Genomic DNA, 15683 nt, shown 5'->3' with positions numbered 1-15683 from the left:
GCAGCAATGCAGCTGAAGTGCCTAGAGATGGGCCATAAAATGAAAACATCAAAGTGATTAAATGTGCCCGAAGAGTATAATTGAGTGCATGAATAAGAGAAAATAAAACAAATTGATTTTCTCCAGTGCCAGAAAAACAGAATAATTGAGAACAAAATAATAGACTTTGAAGTAATCAAAGTGAGGAATGCACCATAGTGACATAGAAACAGCCAGTTGTGGGAGAGATTTATTGTGTTTCTGTTATCATTTTTACAACTTTAATTTCATTAGCTAATAAATACAAATCAATTGAAAAATCAGTCAACCAGAAAGGAGGCAGTCCCCAGCCAAGATTTTTATTCACATCTCTAAAACAGGCCAAGGCAGTGATCCTTAATCTATTTTCATAGGCGCACATATCCCCCTTGAGCTGGAAAACAAGTTATGGGAGGCCTCTCTGCTTTGGAGGCGAGGATGTTCTCCTCTTGCCTGTCACTTTCCACATATAGGTTTACAGATTCAACTTTCCAAAGGATCACTTTTATACCCCGCCAAGGTTTCCAACAGACAATTGCCTGAGGATAGCATCTTGGTTTACCAAGATGACATTTTCATGGCACTAACAGCACCTGTGGCCTTTCAGTGGGTCTGTCTGAATTCACATAGAGGTGGTGGTGACGGTGGTGGCCGCTGCAGCAGCCACAGCAGCTTCCACTCTCACACTACTGCTGAGCATCTGTGGGCTGGTCGTGTCCACCCCACTCCCCGCCAGGCCCCACCACCACCACCACACACACACAGGCACACATGCACACACACAAGTGACACTGAAATTTAATAGAAAACCAAGAAGTCCAAGCAAGAGTATGCCACCCTTTGGTGTCCAGCCTGGTGGCCATGGTGCATGGAGGAGCAGGAGAGGGCAGTCAGGCAGGGAGGCTTCTTATGCTAGTGATAGCAGTGGAGCGCTGGAGACGCCAAGCTATGCTAAGACCAGGTGCTTGAAGATCACAAAGCCAACATGAGACCACTGCAAAACTATTTTTATGGCTTCTCCAAGGACAGACTCCCTTCACCCTACTCCTCAGCTGTTCACGGGAAGGCTTAGTGGCTCTTCACTGCAGGATCCACAACAATGACTGATACGTTGGTGTTTTTTCTTTTCACGGGCCCTTGAGCTACCCTGGCAGCGGTTGGCATTTCCAGATGTTCAAGACACACCCTACCTTCAGGCCTCCACGGTTACAGGCCATGACTTTGGCTCCTGTAAAAGTCTTTGGGGCCATGGGGACTGTAAGCCAGGGTGCACAGGAAGAGTTGACAGTGCTGGGACTGGCACTACTTTCTGGCTCCATCAGGATAGCGTGGTTCGTAGACTGTGCCTGCCAGGCAGTTTGTCCTGGAGAATTATTCTTCCAGGAAGCACCTAGAAGCTGAAAAGAATCTTTCTGACTTTCTGGTGGCATCCAAGGCCCAATCATGGTGTACCTTGTGGAGAACAGGGAATGTTAACATTTTGTTCTTTTGTGCAACCCCAGTTCAGGCCTAAAACCCCAGCTTCCATTTCCCACTGCTGTTTGGGAGGAGCAAAATGGAGCAAATGGCTTTCACAACTCTAAATCATTATACAGATGTAAGGCTGTATTATTCTTCCTGCCGCTGCTATTCCCATTATCCTGGATTTCCCAGCCCAGAGTTTTTGTCTGAAAAAGAAATGTGGAGAAAGCTCATGGACCAAAGAATCTAGAGCTATGACTCTAAAGTGTTTGGGAGGCATCGCCCAGCCCAGCAGATAGACTGCTTGAGGCCGAGCTCTACAAGCTGCCTGGCTGGCAGGCATGCAGCCCACTCCTGTGATGTCACCTCTCCAGTTACTGGTGCCTATCCCTCCACATGGAGCCAGCAGATTTAGGCACGGGGGGGAGAAAAAATGAATCATAGGCTATTTTAGAAATTGCTTCAATTCAGTTTGAGACTGCAGTAGTCCCTTGCAAGTTAAGACCGGAGCACCCAAAACATCAGGGTACTAGTGCTGATATCCTATAGATGCCAGAAGCCTGGTGGGATTAATTCACAGCCTCAGGTTCTATTTCAGGTCAGAGGCAGACAAGTGGTAACTGGCGGTTATACTAATTGTCATTGAAAGGCTTTCTGATGACAAGAGGGATCTACATTCTAAGACAAACAATATAGTTGACAATTAAGAGCTAAAAACTAAAATCACCCATCCATTTCAGCACATACCTAAGGCTTCCTAGAAATCCTTTGTTCTGCCATTGTTCCCAGGTAAAGAGTGAGACCCTCAAGCCTGATGTGATGAGGCAGCTACCAGGGAAGTTTCTCTAGCCCTAGATCACGCTAGATGAGACTCCTCCCCATCTTAAAATTGTTTGGAGGCTCCACATGGCCTCTAGGATAAGACTATGGCCTTCCAGACCCTTGATGATCTGACCTCCAACAATCTCTCCAGCCTCATTGCACGTGCACACACATACACACCCACACAAACAAACCTGTCCCTGACCCTCATTCTGTGCTCTGGCCACAAAAGCTTTACAGGTGCTTTTATACATCCTGCTCTGTTCCTGCTGCCTGGTACATTCTCTTTTCATTCACCCTTTAAGATGACACCTCCTCCATGAAGCCTTCCATGCCCTCCCTTCAAATGCCCTCAGCACTCTGTATAGACTGGTATTATATGGCCTTATTGCTGTGGACTATGATGTGTTGTCTCCATATATGCTTTCCTTGCTAGACTGAGAGCTCCTTAATCGCAAGAACTGTATCTTTCAGTGAATACTAATTGATGGATTCCTGTGCACTGTCAAAGTGGCTAACAATAGTGATGAACAAGAGTAACACATCCCTGCCCTCACAAGATGTGTTTGGTGTGCTAAGTGCATTGAAGAAAATAGAATCATGTGGCAGAATATGAGTGACTGGGGGTGGCAACTTAGACTAGGTAGTCATCAGGCCCCTCAGAGGTGATTTTTGGATTGAAACCTGAGTGATAAGAAGAGTCAGGAATGAGAATATCCAGGAACAGAGCATGCTAGGTAGAAGGAATAACATGTGCAAAGAAGGCAGAGCCCTAAGAGGGAAAAATGACTAGTGTGTTCCAATAACAACACAAAGAAGTTCCATGTGGCCAGAACAGAGAGTGCAAAGAGGGCAGAGCAGACAAGAGACCAGGGACAGGGCCAGACCCTGCAGAGCTTGGTGGCTAAGTAGTTTGAATTTTATTCTGGGTGTGATTGGAAACCTTAGAGGGCTTTAAGCATCCAAGTAATGTGATCTGACCTAAGTTTTAACAAAATAACCGTGCTGCTATATAGAGGAAGGGTTGTAGGTGGCAAGGATGGAAGCAAGAAGACCACTGATGAGGCTATTAGAGTTGTCCATGCAAGGGGTGACAGTGGCTTGGAGTAAAGTTATCACAGTGAAGGTGGGAGGGAAATGGGTGGATTTAGAAAATATTGTGGAGGTGGAATTGACAGGACTTCCTAATGGATTGAAAGGGAGGTTATAAATGAAAGAGCAAATAAGAATGACCCCAGTCAATGTCATGAAGAAAAAAAAAAGCAAAAGGGAACTGTTCTATATCTGTACTGTCCAATATGGTCACCACTGGCTACATGTGGCCATTTGAATTTAAGTTATTAAAATTAAATTTAAAATTCAGTTCCTCACTTGTACTGGCCATATTTCAAGTGCTCAATAGCCACAGGTAATTAGTGGCTCTCATATTGGGCAGCGTAGATATAGAACATTTCCATCATCCCAGAAAGTCTATTGGACAGCACTGCTCTACATTAAAAAGACTAAAAATTATGAGAATAAAAAGACAAGCCACAGACTGGGAGAAATTCTTGCAAAACACATATCCAATAAGGACAATTAGCCAAAACATACAAAGAATTCTTAAAACCCAACAATAAGAAAACAACCCAATCCAAAAAATGGGCCAAAGATCTTAATACACACCTTACCAAAGAAGCTACACAGGTGGCAGTTAAGTACATTAAGGTATGCTCACTATCATGTCACTGAGGAATTACAAATTAAAACAGTGAGTTCCACTACGTACCTAATAGAATAGCTAAAAGCAAAACAATGACACCACCAAATGCTGACAAGGATGTAGAGCAACAGGAACTCATTCATTGCTGGTGGGAATGCAAAATAGTACAGCCATTTTGGAAGACAGTTTGGCAGTTTCTTACAAAACTAAAACATAGTCTTAACATACAGTCCTGCTCCTTGCTATTTATTCAAATAAGATGAAAACTCACGTCCACACAAAAACCTGCACATGAGTGTTTGTAGCAGCTTTAGTCATGATTGCCAAAGCTTGGAAGCAATGAAGATGTCCTTCAGTAGGTGAATGGATAAACTATGGTACATTCAGACAATGGAATATTTTTCAGCACTAAAAAGAAATGAGCTATTAAGGGACAAAATGTAGAATAACGTTAAATGTGTATCGCTAAGTAAAGGAAGCCATTCTCAAAAGGCTGCATACTACATGATTTCAGCCATATGACATTCTTGAAAAGACAAAACAATAAAGACAGTAAAAATATCAGTGGCTGTGATGGGGTTAAGGAAAGGAAGAGAGGGATGAATAGGTGGAGCATAAGAATTTTAGAGCAGTGAAACTATTCTGTGTGATACTGTAATGATGGATACATAATATTATACACTTTTCAAAACTCGTAGGCCTGTACAAAACCAAGAATGAGCCCTAATGTAAACTATGGACTAAATAATAATGTATCAATATTCATTCATCAGCTATAAAAAATGTACATACTAATGCAAGATGTTAATACTAGGGGAAATTGCCTCCTGGGGGGAGATGAGGAACAGGGGAATATGAGAGATCTGTACACTTTCTGCTCAGTTTTTCTGTAAACCTAAAACTGCTCCAAAAATAAAGTCTATTAATTAGCAGCAACAATGAAAAAGAGTAGAGTGCTCACAAGCACCTAGTACTGGCAAAGAGTAGATACTCAATAAATGTTGATTGAATAAATGAACGAACAGATGAATTAGTCAGTCGATGAATCAACAGAACCCAAGCCTCCTGAGTCCCAGTTCAGTACTCCTTCTTGTACATCAGAGGTAGGATGAGGATATAATGTATGTCAAAACCAAGATACTTGAGAGTGAAGTGGGGTGCCATGGGTATAAGTCAGAACTATCCCAGAGATCACAAACTAGGAGTCTGTGAGCCACATCTTATCTCCAAAATTGTTTTGGTTTAGCCTAACAGATTGATGTGCCACGTAATATTATTTAAACATTTAAAGCAGTTGTCCACACTTCACACTATGAAAACTCTGTGTAAAGATGTGAATGTCTGACTTCTCTTGGAAAGTGTAAAGATCTGACCCACATTCCTGCTCACTAGTGATTGGCTGGAACCAAGTAGCAGCTGCCTGCTTTGTGAGCAGGTACCTTCCTGTTTGCCACAAATTCCACCTTTCCCTGTTGTATCTCCTACTCTAGGCCAAGTGTGAGTTTCCATTTCTCATCTTGCTGGCACCATTTTGGTGTTGTTGTTTTTTGTAATAGAGTTAAGAAAAAAGGAAATTATTTCTTACATTCGGGCTGTTCTACAAAGTAGGGAAAAGAAAAAGGATCCAGAGGGATCCATATGTCTTACCCCCAGTCTGTTCTATTGACATCCAGTATATTCTTGGCCTCTATAGACATTTGAGTTTGCCCCTCTGATCTGTACTCTGTGTCTCTCCAGGCTGCAGACCATGCTGGCCTTTAGAATTTTCTCAGGCTGCCACCCACTGCTGGAAAAGCTAGATGTGAGGGGAAAACAATGGGCATTATTTAAGCTTACATTTTCATTGTTACCCAAACTCAATATTGCTCATCATCAACTTTTGGTGGAAACTATTTCTGTTGTTTTTCTTAATTGCCTCCAAATGTAACTAGAGAGTGAGACAGAGCAGTAGAGAACACAGCACCCACCTTTCCTTTCTGTGAACATGTGTCATTGGGACACTCGGACATGGGATTTTGTTCAACTGTGCACTCACTCATTCATCAAGCTCTGGCTGTTCTTAAAGATGGAAGCACCCTCGCTTCAGCACCAGGACCCACTGTAGGTCTCCTCAGCACAGTCAACAACACACGCAAAGGCTCACATGGAGATGGGAAAGTATGGATGGGACACATGTAAGCTAAGGTGTTAGATTTCATTCATAGGTGCTCAGGAGCTGCTAAAGTTATTATGGAGCAGAGGAGGCATGTGATCACAGCTAGAACTGTGTGGGGGACAGCTCCAGAAGTGGGAGCACCAGTTAAAAGGCTGTTTCAGTGACCTGAGTGATGGGAGCTATGGCTAAGGTGGAGAGAGGGGAACAGAAAAGAGAGGACAGATTTGAAAGACATCTTGAGGTTAGATCTGGCAACTCATAAGATGTGGAGAGTAAAAGATGAAGAATCAAAGATTACCCAGAGATTATGAACTTAAGGGTTGAAAACACCCAAGCCATGATCCAAAAAATTAACTTTTGCTTTGCAAAAGTTAAAAGAATTAAAAATCAGAATTCCCTGGCAGTCCAGTGGTTTAGGACTCTACACTTTCTCTGCCAAGGGCCTGGGTTTAATCCCTGATCAGAGAACTAAGATCCCACAAGCCACACGGCTTGACCAATAAAGAAGAATGTGAAGACAAATTATATACTGAGATAAAATGCTTGCAAATCATATATTCAACAACAGATTTATAACTAGAATATATAAAGAACTCTCCAAACTCAACAGTAAAAAAAAGTCCAATTAATAAAAGACATGAAGAGGATATACAGACAGCAAATAAGTGCATGAAATGATGTTCAACATTATTAGCCATTAGGAAAATGGAAATTGACACCACAATGAGAGATCCCTACACACCTATCAGAATGGTCAAAATAAAAACTAGTGACACCACCAAATGTTAACAAGAATGCTGAGAAACTAGATCCTTCATACAGTGTCAGTGGGGTACATTCCATGGAACACTACTCAGCAAACAAAAAGGAACTGACTTAATGCACACAACAGCCTTAATGGATCTTTAAGAGCATTGTGCTGAGTGAGGGGAAAAAAATCTCAGAATGTTTTATACTGTAGGAGTTCATTTATATAACATTCTTGAAATTACAAAGTTATAGACCTAGAGACCAGATTGATGGTTGTCAGGGCTTAAAGATAGGGGGTGGAGGGGAGTTAACAAGGTGGCTTGAGGGAGGTCTTGTGGTGATGGAATAGTTCTGTATCTTCTTGTGGTGGAAAATGAAAGTGAAAGTCACTCAGTCGTGTCCTACTCTCTGCGACCCCATGGACACAGTCCATGTAATTCTCCAGGCCAAAATACTAGAATGGGTAGCATTTCCCTTCTCCAGAGGATCTTCCCAACCCAGGGATCAAACCCAGGTCTCCTGCATTGCAGGAAGATTCTTAACCAGCTGAGCCACAAGGGAAGCCCAAGAATACTAGACTGGGTAGCCTATCCCTTCTCCAGGGGATCTTCTTGACCCAGGAATCAAACCGGGGTCTCCTGCATTGCGGTGGATTCTTTATCAACTGAGCTATGAGGAAAGCCCTCTTGTGGTGCGGGTTATACAAATTTACACATGTGATAAAAATTTCATAGAATATACACACACACACAAATAAGTGCATATAAAACTGGCAAAATTTAAATATGGTCTGTGAATTATACCTGTGTCAATTTCCTGGTTTTGATATTAAATAATAATTATGTAAGATATTGCCACTTGGAAAAACTTGGTGAAGGCTACTTCTTGGTACTTTTTTTTACAACTTCCTATAAATCTATAGTAATTTTAAAATTACAGAGTTAAGTACTGCCCCCAAAAAAGGAATAAACTATTGATACACTAAAAATTTGCATGAAAATTAAAGGCATTATGCTGCTTGAAAGAATCCAGTCTTAAAACATCACATACTGATGATTCCATTTATATAACATTCTCAAAAAGACAACACTTACAGTGATGGAGAATAGGTCAGTATTGCCAGGTGGTAAGAGGGGGAGGGGAGGATGTGACTGCAAAAAGAAAGCAGAGAAATTTTGATGAGTAATGGGACCAATCTGTCTTAAGAATCTTGACCTGTGCTAAAAATCATAGAACTGCACATAGCAAAGAAAGTCACTTTTACTGTATGTTTAATTTTTTTCCAAGTTTTTATTAATTGAAATTTTTTATTATAAATTTATTTATTTTAATTGGAGGCTAATTACTTTACAATATTGTATTGGTTTTGCCATACATCAACACGAATCCGCCACAGGTGTACACGTGTTCCCAATCCTGAACCCCCCTTCCACTTCCCTCCCCATACCATCCCTCTGGGTCATCCCAGTGCACAAGCCCCAAGCATCCTGTATCATGCATCTAACCTGGACTGACGATTCGTTTCATATATGATATTATACATGTTTCAATGCCATTCTCCCAAATCATCCCACCCTCACCCTCTCCCACAGAGTCCAAAAGACTGTTCTATACATCTGTGTCTCTTTTGCTCTCTCACATACAGGGTTATCGTTACCATCTTTCTAAATTCCATATATATGTGTTAGTATACTGTATTGGTGTTTTTCTTTCTGGCTTACTTCACTCTGTATAATAGGCTCCAGTTTCATCCACCTCATTAGAACTGATTCAAATGTATTCTTTTTAATGGCTGAGTAATACTCCATTGTGTATATTTAATACTGTATTAAAAATTAAACTAGATAGGCAAGTGGGTGCTGATTTTTCTTTCCTTCCTTTCTTCCATTCATCCATTTATTGAGCACCTACTATGTGTGAGGCACTGTGCTAGATATCAACCAAAAGTAAGGCAGCTAGGTCCTTGCCCTCATGGAACATCCTTCCTGTTTTAGAGTAGAAGTGGTCAGTAGGGTTTAGAGCCCAGTATTTTGGCTTGGGGAAGTAGGTCAAGAAGAAGACTGTGGAGGGACCAGTGCCATAGGATTTCAAGTGATTGCTTTTCCCTCAAAGATTCTTAGACCTGAGAGTAGGGGGAAATCCCCAATTCATCTTTCACAGGTGCTCATGAGAGAAAATGCTAAAAGGGTTGTACCTTGCTAAGCAGGGGAAGAAATATTGGGGGTGTGGAAAGATTTGATGCAGTTAGTGAAGTATGGACTCTGAAAAGTATTACCCAAATTTGTGTGTGTGTGTGTATGTGTGGCTTAAAACAACCATTTGTTTAGCTCATGACTTTGTGAGTTGGCAATAGGGCTGGGTTCAGCTGAGCGGTTCTTCTGGTTTTGGCTGTGTTCACCTAGCACTGCAGTCAGCCAGCTGTCCAAGGCCTCACTCACATGCCTGGTGGGTGGCTGGTGGTTGCTGGGGTAACTGGACCAGATCTCTCTCACTATCCAGCAGCCTAGCCTGAGCTTGTTCCTATGTTGGTGAGGGGGGGCAGGCAGGGTTCCCAAGGACAGCAAGAGAGCAAGCCCCAAAATGAAAGTGCCTTTTTTAACAGCTTTACTGAGGTATAGTTCACATATGTTACTTGAATTTGAATTTTGTTTTCTCTATTTGCAGGGAATCTGAAGCATGTGGTCTAGTTGACAAAAAGAGATCAAATTTCCAGAGCCAAAGAGCAGTGCCTATAATGAAGACAGCGTGTTTATGCGAGCAGTGTGTGGAATTTGTGACTGCAGGGGAAATTTGGAAGAAATTACTTCCTGAAAATTTCCAAGGGGCACCAAGTGGCAGCTGGCCTCCTAGCATGAAGCAGGCAGGCACCCCAGAGGCCTCAACTAGACCTAGGGGAAGACAAACATTTCCAACATTTAAAATGTTTATTTTTAAAAAACACACAGATGCCGTTTTTAATCTTTGAAAATTATTTTTAGGCAAGTTGGGGAGGGGTATTTTTATTTTCTTAAAGGAGACAGATCAGAAGCTGGAGGAAAGCATGGAGATTTGGTTGGCAGTTGGTGGGGCAGTGGGGAGATGAGAGTCAGGGTTTAGGCCTCAGGATCATCCAGGTGGAACCTTGGGGGAGGGGGATCTGGTCACAGATGGGGAGAAATCCACCTATGTTGTTTTCAGGATTATGAATTTATTTTGTTTTTTAATAAAATCTTTGCAAACCTACCTCTCTTCCACTTTCCTCATTGTAAAGTACCACTGACAGCACACAGTTGTGAACATTTCCTTCACTGAAGTATAAAGACTAACCCTGCTGCTTTTCCCTGTTCTGCTCTGCCCCACCCTGATAGGGTGACTCTGAGTGCTGGATCCTGCTGAGGAACTAGCGTGTCTTCCACTAAGTCCCAGGGACAGAAAGCCAAACTCTGACCTGTGCTGGGGCCTGACCAGAGCTCACAGGAATACAGGTGCTGCAACCATGGGGAAGGCCTTCCTGGCTCCCCAGAGAGAAGCTATCCTGCCTAGGGAGTGACTCAGTGATGGAAAGAGCAGGTGGAAAGTCAGATCCAAGAGAGACATCTTAATGAATAGAGGCTATTTCCCATCAAGCATGCTTGATGAAAATGGGATACAGTTGTGATGTGTTGGTTTTCCTATAACCTCAAAGGCAAAGACAGAGAAGGCAATGGCACCCCACTCCATTACTCTTGCCTGGAAAATCCATGGATGGAGGAGCCTGGAAGGCTGCAGTCCATGGGGTCGCAAAGAGTCGGAAACGACTGAGCGACTTCACTTTCACTTTTCACTTTCATGCATTGGGGAAGGAAATGGCAACCCACTCCAGTGTTCTTGCCTGGAGAATCCCAGGGACGGGGAAGCCTGGTGTGCTGCCGTCTATGGGGTAGCACAGAGTCAGACACGACTGAAGCGACTTAGCAGCAGCAGCAGCAAAGGCAGAGAAAAGATGGCAAAATGCAGATGGGGGTCTCGAGAGAGATAAGAAAGCAGAAGTGACAGCCAAATGTCACAATTTTGGAATTTGATTCACCAAGTATTTATGCAGCTCCTATAGCTACTGGGACTTGGATGGGAGACAAGGACACAACCCCATCCTGGCCATCTAGGGACTCCCAGACAAGGCAAAGGAGGAGAGAAGGAACCAGATCCCAACATGCTTCATGCTCTGTAACAAACAGGAGTCCTGAACCGAGAGCACTGAGGAGAGAGCAACCTATCAGGCCAGGGCAGCATCCCAGAGCATTTCAAAGGGGATGATATTTGAACTGGGCCTTGTAGGATGTTGTATTTCTCCAGGCTACTGAGAGGAGGAAGGGAATTCCACAGAAGGGAGTGGAAAAAGCCTTGAACATGTCCCCGGATGGGAATCAGTTCAGTTCAGTTCATTTCAGTTGCTCAGTCATGTCCAAGTCTTTGCAACCCATGGACTACAGCACACCAGGCCTCCCTGGGATGGGAATAGCCAAGCTTTTATTAAACAGCATTGGGGTACCTGGACGGCTAGGAATACCAGTCATTTCAAATGCCCACAATTCTAATTATACACTCAGCTTAAGGATAATTTTACTTATACCAAAATGTAAGATTTTAAAAAATAGAAGAGGGAGGAGGTACTGAATGGGGCAGGTGGGGGTGTGGGGGAGGCCAAGAAAGACAAATAAAAACTCTGAATTCCCAGCCTGTGAAGAACCACCCGCCAAGGTTTGTCCTTTCAAAAGCTTGCTGGGTCTGATATCCAAATCCTTCCAAGGGACCCACCTTCCAAAGTCATCACCCAAATTCCTGTGAAGGACTCAGCCACAAGACACAACCACAGGGTAAAGTGGTGAATAGTAGTGCTTCATTTTCCTTTCAAGAGGAATGAGCCTGAACCAGAAGGAGCCCTTTCCCACTGGGCAGCCAGGGCTACCTTCTCAGCAGCACCGGCTCTGCTGGCTGAGCCCGAGTGAGCTGCTGAACCTAGGCCAGGCCTGTTCTGAGAGATGGCACCACCTCAATGGCCTTCAGGATTCCTCTTCATTCCATTCTTGTTAACATGTTAGGCAAAAAAATCTCATAAATGGAACTAGGAATCATTTTCCACTTTTTACAATTAAAATACCAAACAAAAGTGGTATTCTCAAAACAAACAAGACAGATTGAGTTATTCCGCTCAGTCTAACCTCATCAAATTATATGCATTAAATATGTGCAACTTTTTGTCTATCCATTACACCCTCAGTAAAGCTGTTTTAAAAAAGAAAAAAGTATTTCTTTGCTAAGAATTATCTTCAGTGCCTAGAGGAAAAAAGACTGAAAGGAAATACACCAAGATATTAACTGAGGTAGGCTTCTGTGGAGGAAGAAGATATAAGGATGGTTTAATTTTGGTTTCTTCTACTTTTCAATATTTTCCCAGTTTTCTTAATAAGCATGATCTAGTTTTGTAATAGGAAAAATAAATACATAAACTCTTTATAAAAAGAACTGATCTGCAGGTAAAGTTACAGATCAAAGTAAATTCAAGACATCCACTGAGGAAGAGTTTGTGCTTAGGCCCCAGAGCTATTCTAACAGCCCAGGAGGTTCTGAGCTGGCAAGGAAGACTGGTCCGGCTAGAGGGCTCCTGATCTACAATTCACTCAGCCAGAGAGGGTCTTTTTAGATAAGGTGGCTTGAGGGAAGGGCAACTTTGTACCCAGTTTGAGCCTCTTCCCTTCAGGAAACATCCGCCTTTTTCCCGAAAGGACCAGCCATCATAACCATAGTAATAACACAAAGCAAGGCTTAGAATATACCCCATTTTACAAGTCACTTTTATTTATACTCTGTCACTATCCACCCTGCTGGGTGGGTATTATCATCTCTACTCTACAGATTAGCAAACTGAGGCCACAAACTGTGAAGTAACTTGCCCCTTGTCAGTGGCAGAGCCAGGAAGCCATCCCAGCTGGAACTACAAGTTCCTTACTTCCCCATCGTTCCCTCCCCCTCAACCCCACACTGAGTGCCACTAAAATATTTTTAAACTGTGACTTTGGAGTAAACAACTTTCTTCTTGCTTCCAAAGTCCAAGCTGGACCAAGCCTCATGCTGCTCTGCAACCCTCCCCTCACATCAACAACAGTAAGTACTTGTGTGCTTTTCAGCAAGTTATTCGACCTTTCTGGGTCTGTTTCCTTATCCCTGTAAAGTGGGGCGAATAATTCCCGCACTTCATGGGCTATTGTGAGTGCTTGATGAATTATCTTAGATGAAAGGACTTTGAAAAGAATCTAAAGTCTTGTGTGCAGGAGGGCCTGTCAGAAAAATGAGCCTGGAAAGACCAACCTCTGAGGAAAACCCAGGGCTCCCAGGAGCCCCACAGGCCTTCACTGTCTCTCACCAAGGAACATAGAGGCCAGAGAGACCAAAAGAGAGCTTTAGGCTGTGTTCACAACTCAAGGTTTAGAAAATAACCCTTTAAAAAGTATATATATGTGTGTGTATGTGTGTGTGTATATATATATATATATATATAGGATATGCCTTTATTTGCATAAAACACCTCTGGAAAGAGACACAAGAAACTGGGGCACCTCAGTTTCCTGCACCTCAGGCAGGAAAACCAGGTGGCAGAGGAGTAAGGGGGGGGTTGCACTATGTTCCTTTTTGTATCTTTTGATTTTTGAATCATGTGAATGTACTACCTGGTTCCCCCCCACACAAAAGTAAATATATATATATATATATATATATATATATATATATATATTTTTTTTTTTTTTTAAAGCCAATGGAAAAATCCCAGCCAGTTTCCACTGGGGGAGGGGTGGATCTGCCTCTGCTGCCTTCATTGTGAGCTGTCACAGAAAGAGGGGTACATTTCCAATTCTATATTTAAAAGACTCTAAGGCAGAAAAACTTCTTTATAAGAAAATCAAATATTGTGATTCAACAAAAAAGGAAGGAGGAGAAAGAAGAGGGGGACAAAAATAGGGAAGAGAAAGAAGAAAAACAAACAGCCATCAAGGCTAATCAGGTTTTGATATCTCTAAGCCCCTGCATGGAAAACTCCAGCAGCTCTTCCTCCCCAACCTTGGCCAAGGACGAGTCCCCAGACCTGCTCAGTGCTGAGCCCCAAGCTGTCTAGCAGCGCATATGCACTTTGGCCTCAACCTGCCTGAGTTTGACTCCCCTCCTTGTTACTCACTAGCTGTGTGACTTTGGCCAAGAAACACTCTCTGTGAGTCTTAGTCCCCTCAGCCATCAAATGGAGATACTCCCTGTACTACCTTATTGGCTGATTTTGAGGGATCAAAGAGATCATGGAAGAAAGCACATTTAGCATACATATTAGACGTCAATTATCAGACACTGTTCCTGCCCTAAATGCAAAGGCAAAGAATCTTCCTGACATTCTCTGGCTTCAGGAATTAGGGGAAGAGAATGCAAATTAATGTGGTTGTGCATTGGAGCATTGGTACATTGTTCTGGGGCAAAGAGACATAGCTATTACTAGGTTCTCAATACTCAACAGGGTTTTGAAAGCTACCTACCAAAGGTTTTGAGAGCTGCAAAAGTAAAGACAGACATGAATAGTGCCTTTGAAGATGGGGACCATCCAAGACCCTCACCTTAGGGTCTCTGCACAGGCTAGTACTTTCACCTGAAATGCTCAGATCTTCCCCAGACTGGCTCCTTTTAGCCATGCCATCTAAAGTAGCCACCTTGCTCTCTTTGTTCCAAAATACCACTTATTTTCATATCGTTTACTGTTATCTTATTCTTTTTTATTCCTACACATATATACATACACACACACACACACACACACACACACGCACACACACACACACGCCCTCGGAGGGTGGGAACTTTGGCAGTTTCATTGCTGTACCCCAGTGCTGGGCATGGTACCTGGCACCTGTAATTCTCCATACATACCTACGTGATGGTGAAAATACACAGTGAGACAAAGCAATGTTTCACATTCTGGGTATTACAAGACACAGAAATGGGACAGGCAATCTAGACTGGGGCAATCATGAAGGCTACGATATTTAAGCTGATCTTGGAGCAGGCATCAGGGGCAGACATTTCAGGCAAAGGCACATGAAATTTAGGGAAGTGACAAGCAGTTCAGTGCTGCTAGAACACAGAATATTAGACTATTCAAGTAAATCAACTATGAAAAGATGTTTTTCAGACAATAGGGGAAATTTGGACAGAGACTAGGTGATGTTAAAAAATTATTGATAATTTTGTTAAGTATGATAACAGCATGGTAGTTATATATTTATCTAAGTCCTCAACTGTTAAAGATACAAAGTGAAGTATTTACAGGTGAAATAATATATCTGGGGTTTCTTTAAAATTACTCCAGAAGGGGCAAGTGTATGGGTGTGTGGCAGCAGATAGTGGGTTGAGATAAATGAAACAAAATGTGAAAAATGTTGATCATTGTTGAAGCTTCATGTTTGATGGACACATGGAGGTTGGATATACGATTCTCTCTACTTTTATGTGCTTTTAAATTTCCAGAAGAAAAAACTGAGATGTATATTAGTCAATGACAAGAAGGAAAATAGCAGGGGACAGTCACAAAGGGCCTCTGTGCCAGCTAGAGGAGGTGAGACTTGATCCTGCAGGTAAGAAGCCATCAGAGACTTTTAAGCCAAAGAGTGGCTTGATCAGATTTGCATTTTAAAAAGATCGCTGTAGCCACTGGGATAACCGAAGTGAGCCTGCTGAGGCTCAGGTCCAAAGTGGCTGAAAAGCCTCTGTTTACCTCTGATGGAA

General features: G+C 42.6%; 1 protein-coding gene and 1 long non-coding RNA gene across 3 annotated transcripts in view; one reads left to right on the top strand and one right to left on the bottom strand.

The window, feature by feature from the left end:
• The window catches only part of HDAC8 (histone deacetylase 8), a 248094-nt gene extending 237964 nt beyond the window's left edge, over window positions 1–10130 (top strand). For both annotated transcript variants that reach the window (XM_006070018.3, XM_006070019.3), the window contains one exon: window positions 9573–10130. Coding sequence is in view for 1 of the 2 variants with exons in the window: in XM_006070019.3 (XP_006070081.1) it covers window positions 9573–9595 (23 nt within the window). In the remaining variant the exon portion in view is untranslated. The remainder of the gene's footprint in view (window positions 1–9572) is intronic.
• LOC123331978 overlaps window positions 5598–15683 on the bottom strand; it is a 27139-nt gene continuing 17053 nt past the window's right edge. The window contains exons 3-4 of the long non-coding RNA XR_006548784.2: window positions 8003–8059; window positions 5598–5798 (exon numbers count right to left, since the gene is read on the bottom strand). This is a non-coding gene — a long non-coding RNA (uncharacterized LOC123331978). The remainder of the gene's footprint in view (window positions 5799–8002; window positions 8060–15683) is intronic.

This window comes from Bubalus bubalis, chromosome X, assembly GCF_019923935.1.
Source record: "Bubalus bubalis isolate 160015118507 breed Murrah chromosome X, NDDB_SH_1, whole genome shotgun sequence".
Taxonomy (NCBI): Eukaryota; Metazoa; Chordata; class Mammalia; order Artiodactyla; family Bovidae; genus Bubalus; species Bubalus bubalis.
This window is presented reverse-complemented; position numbering and strand designations above follow the sequence as displayed.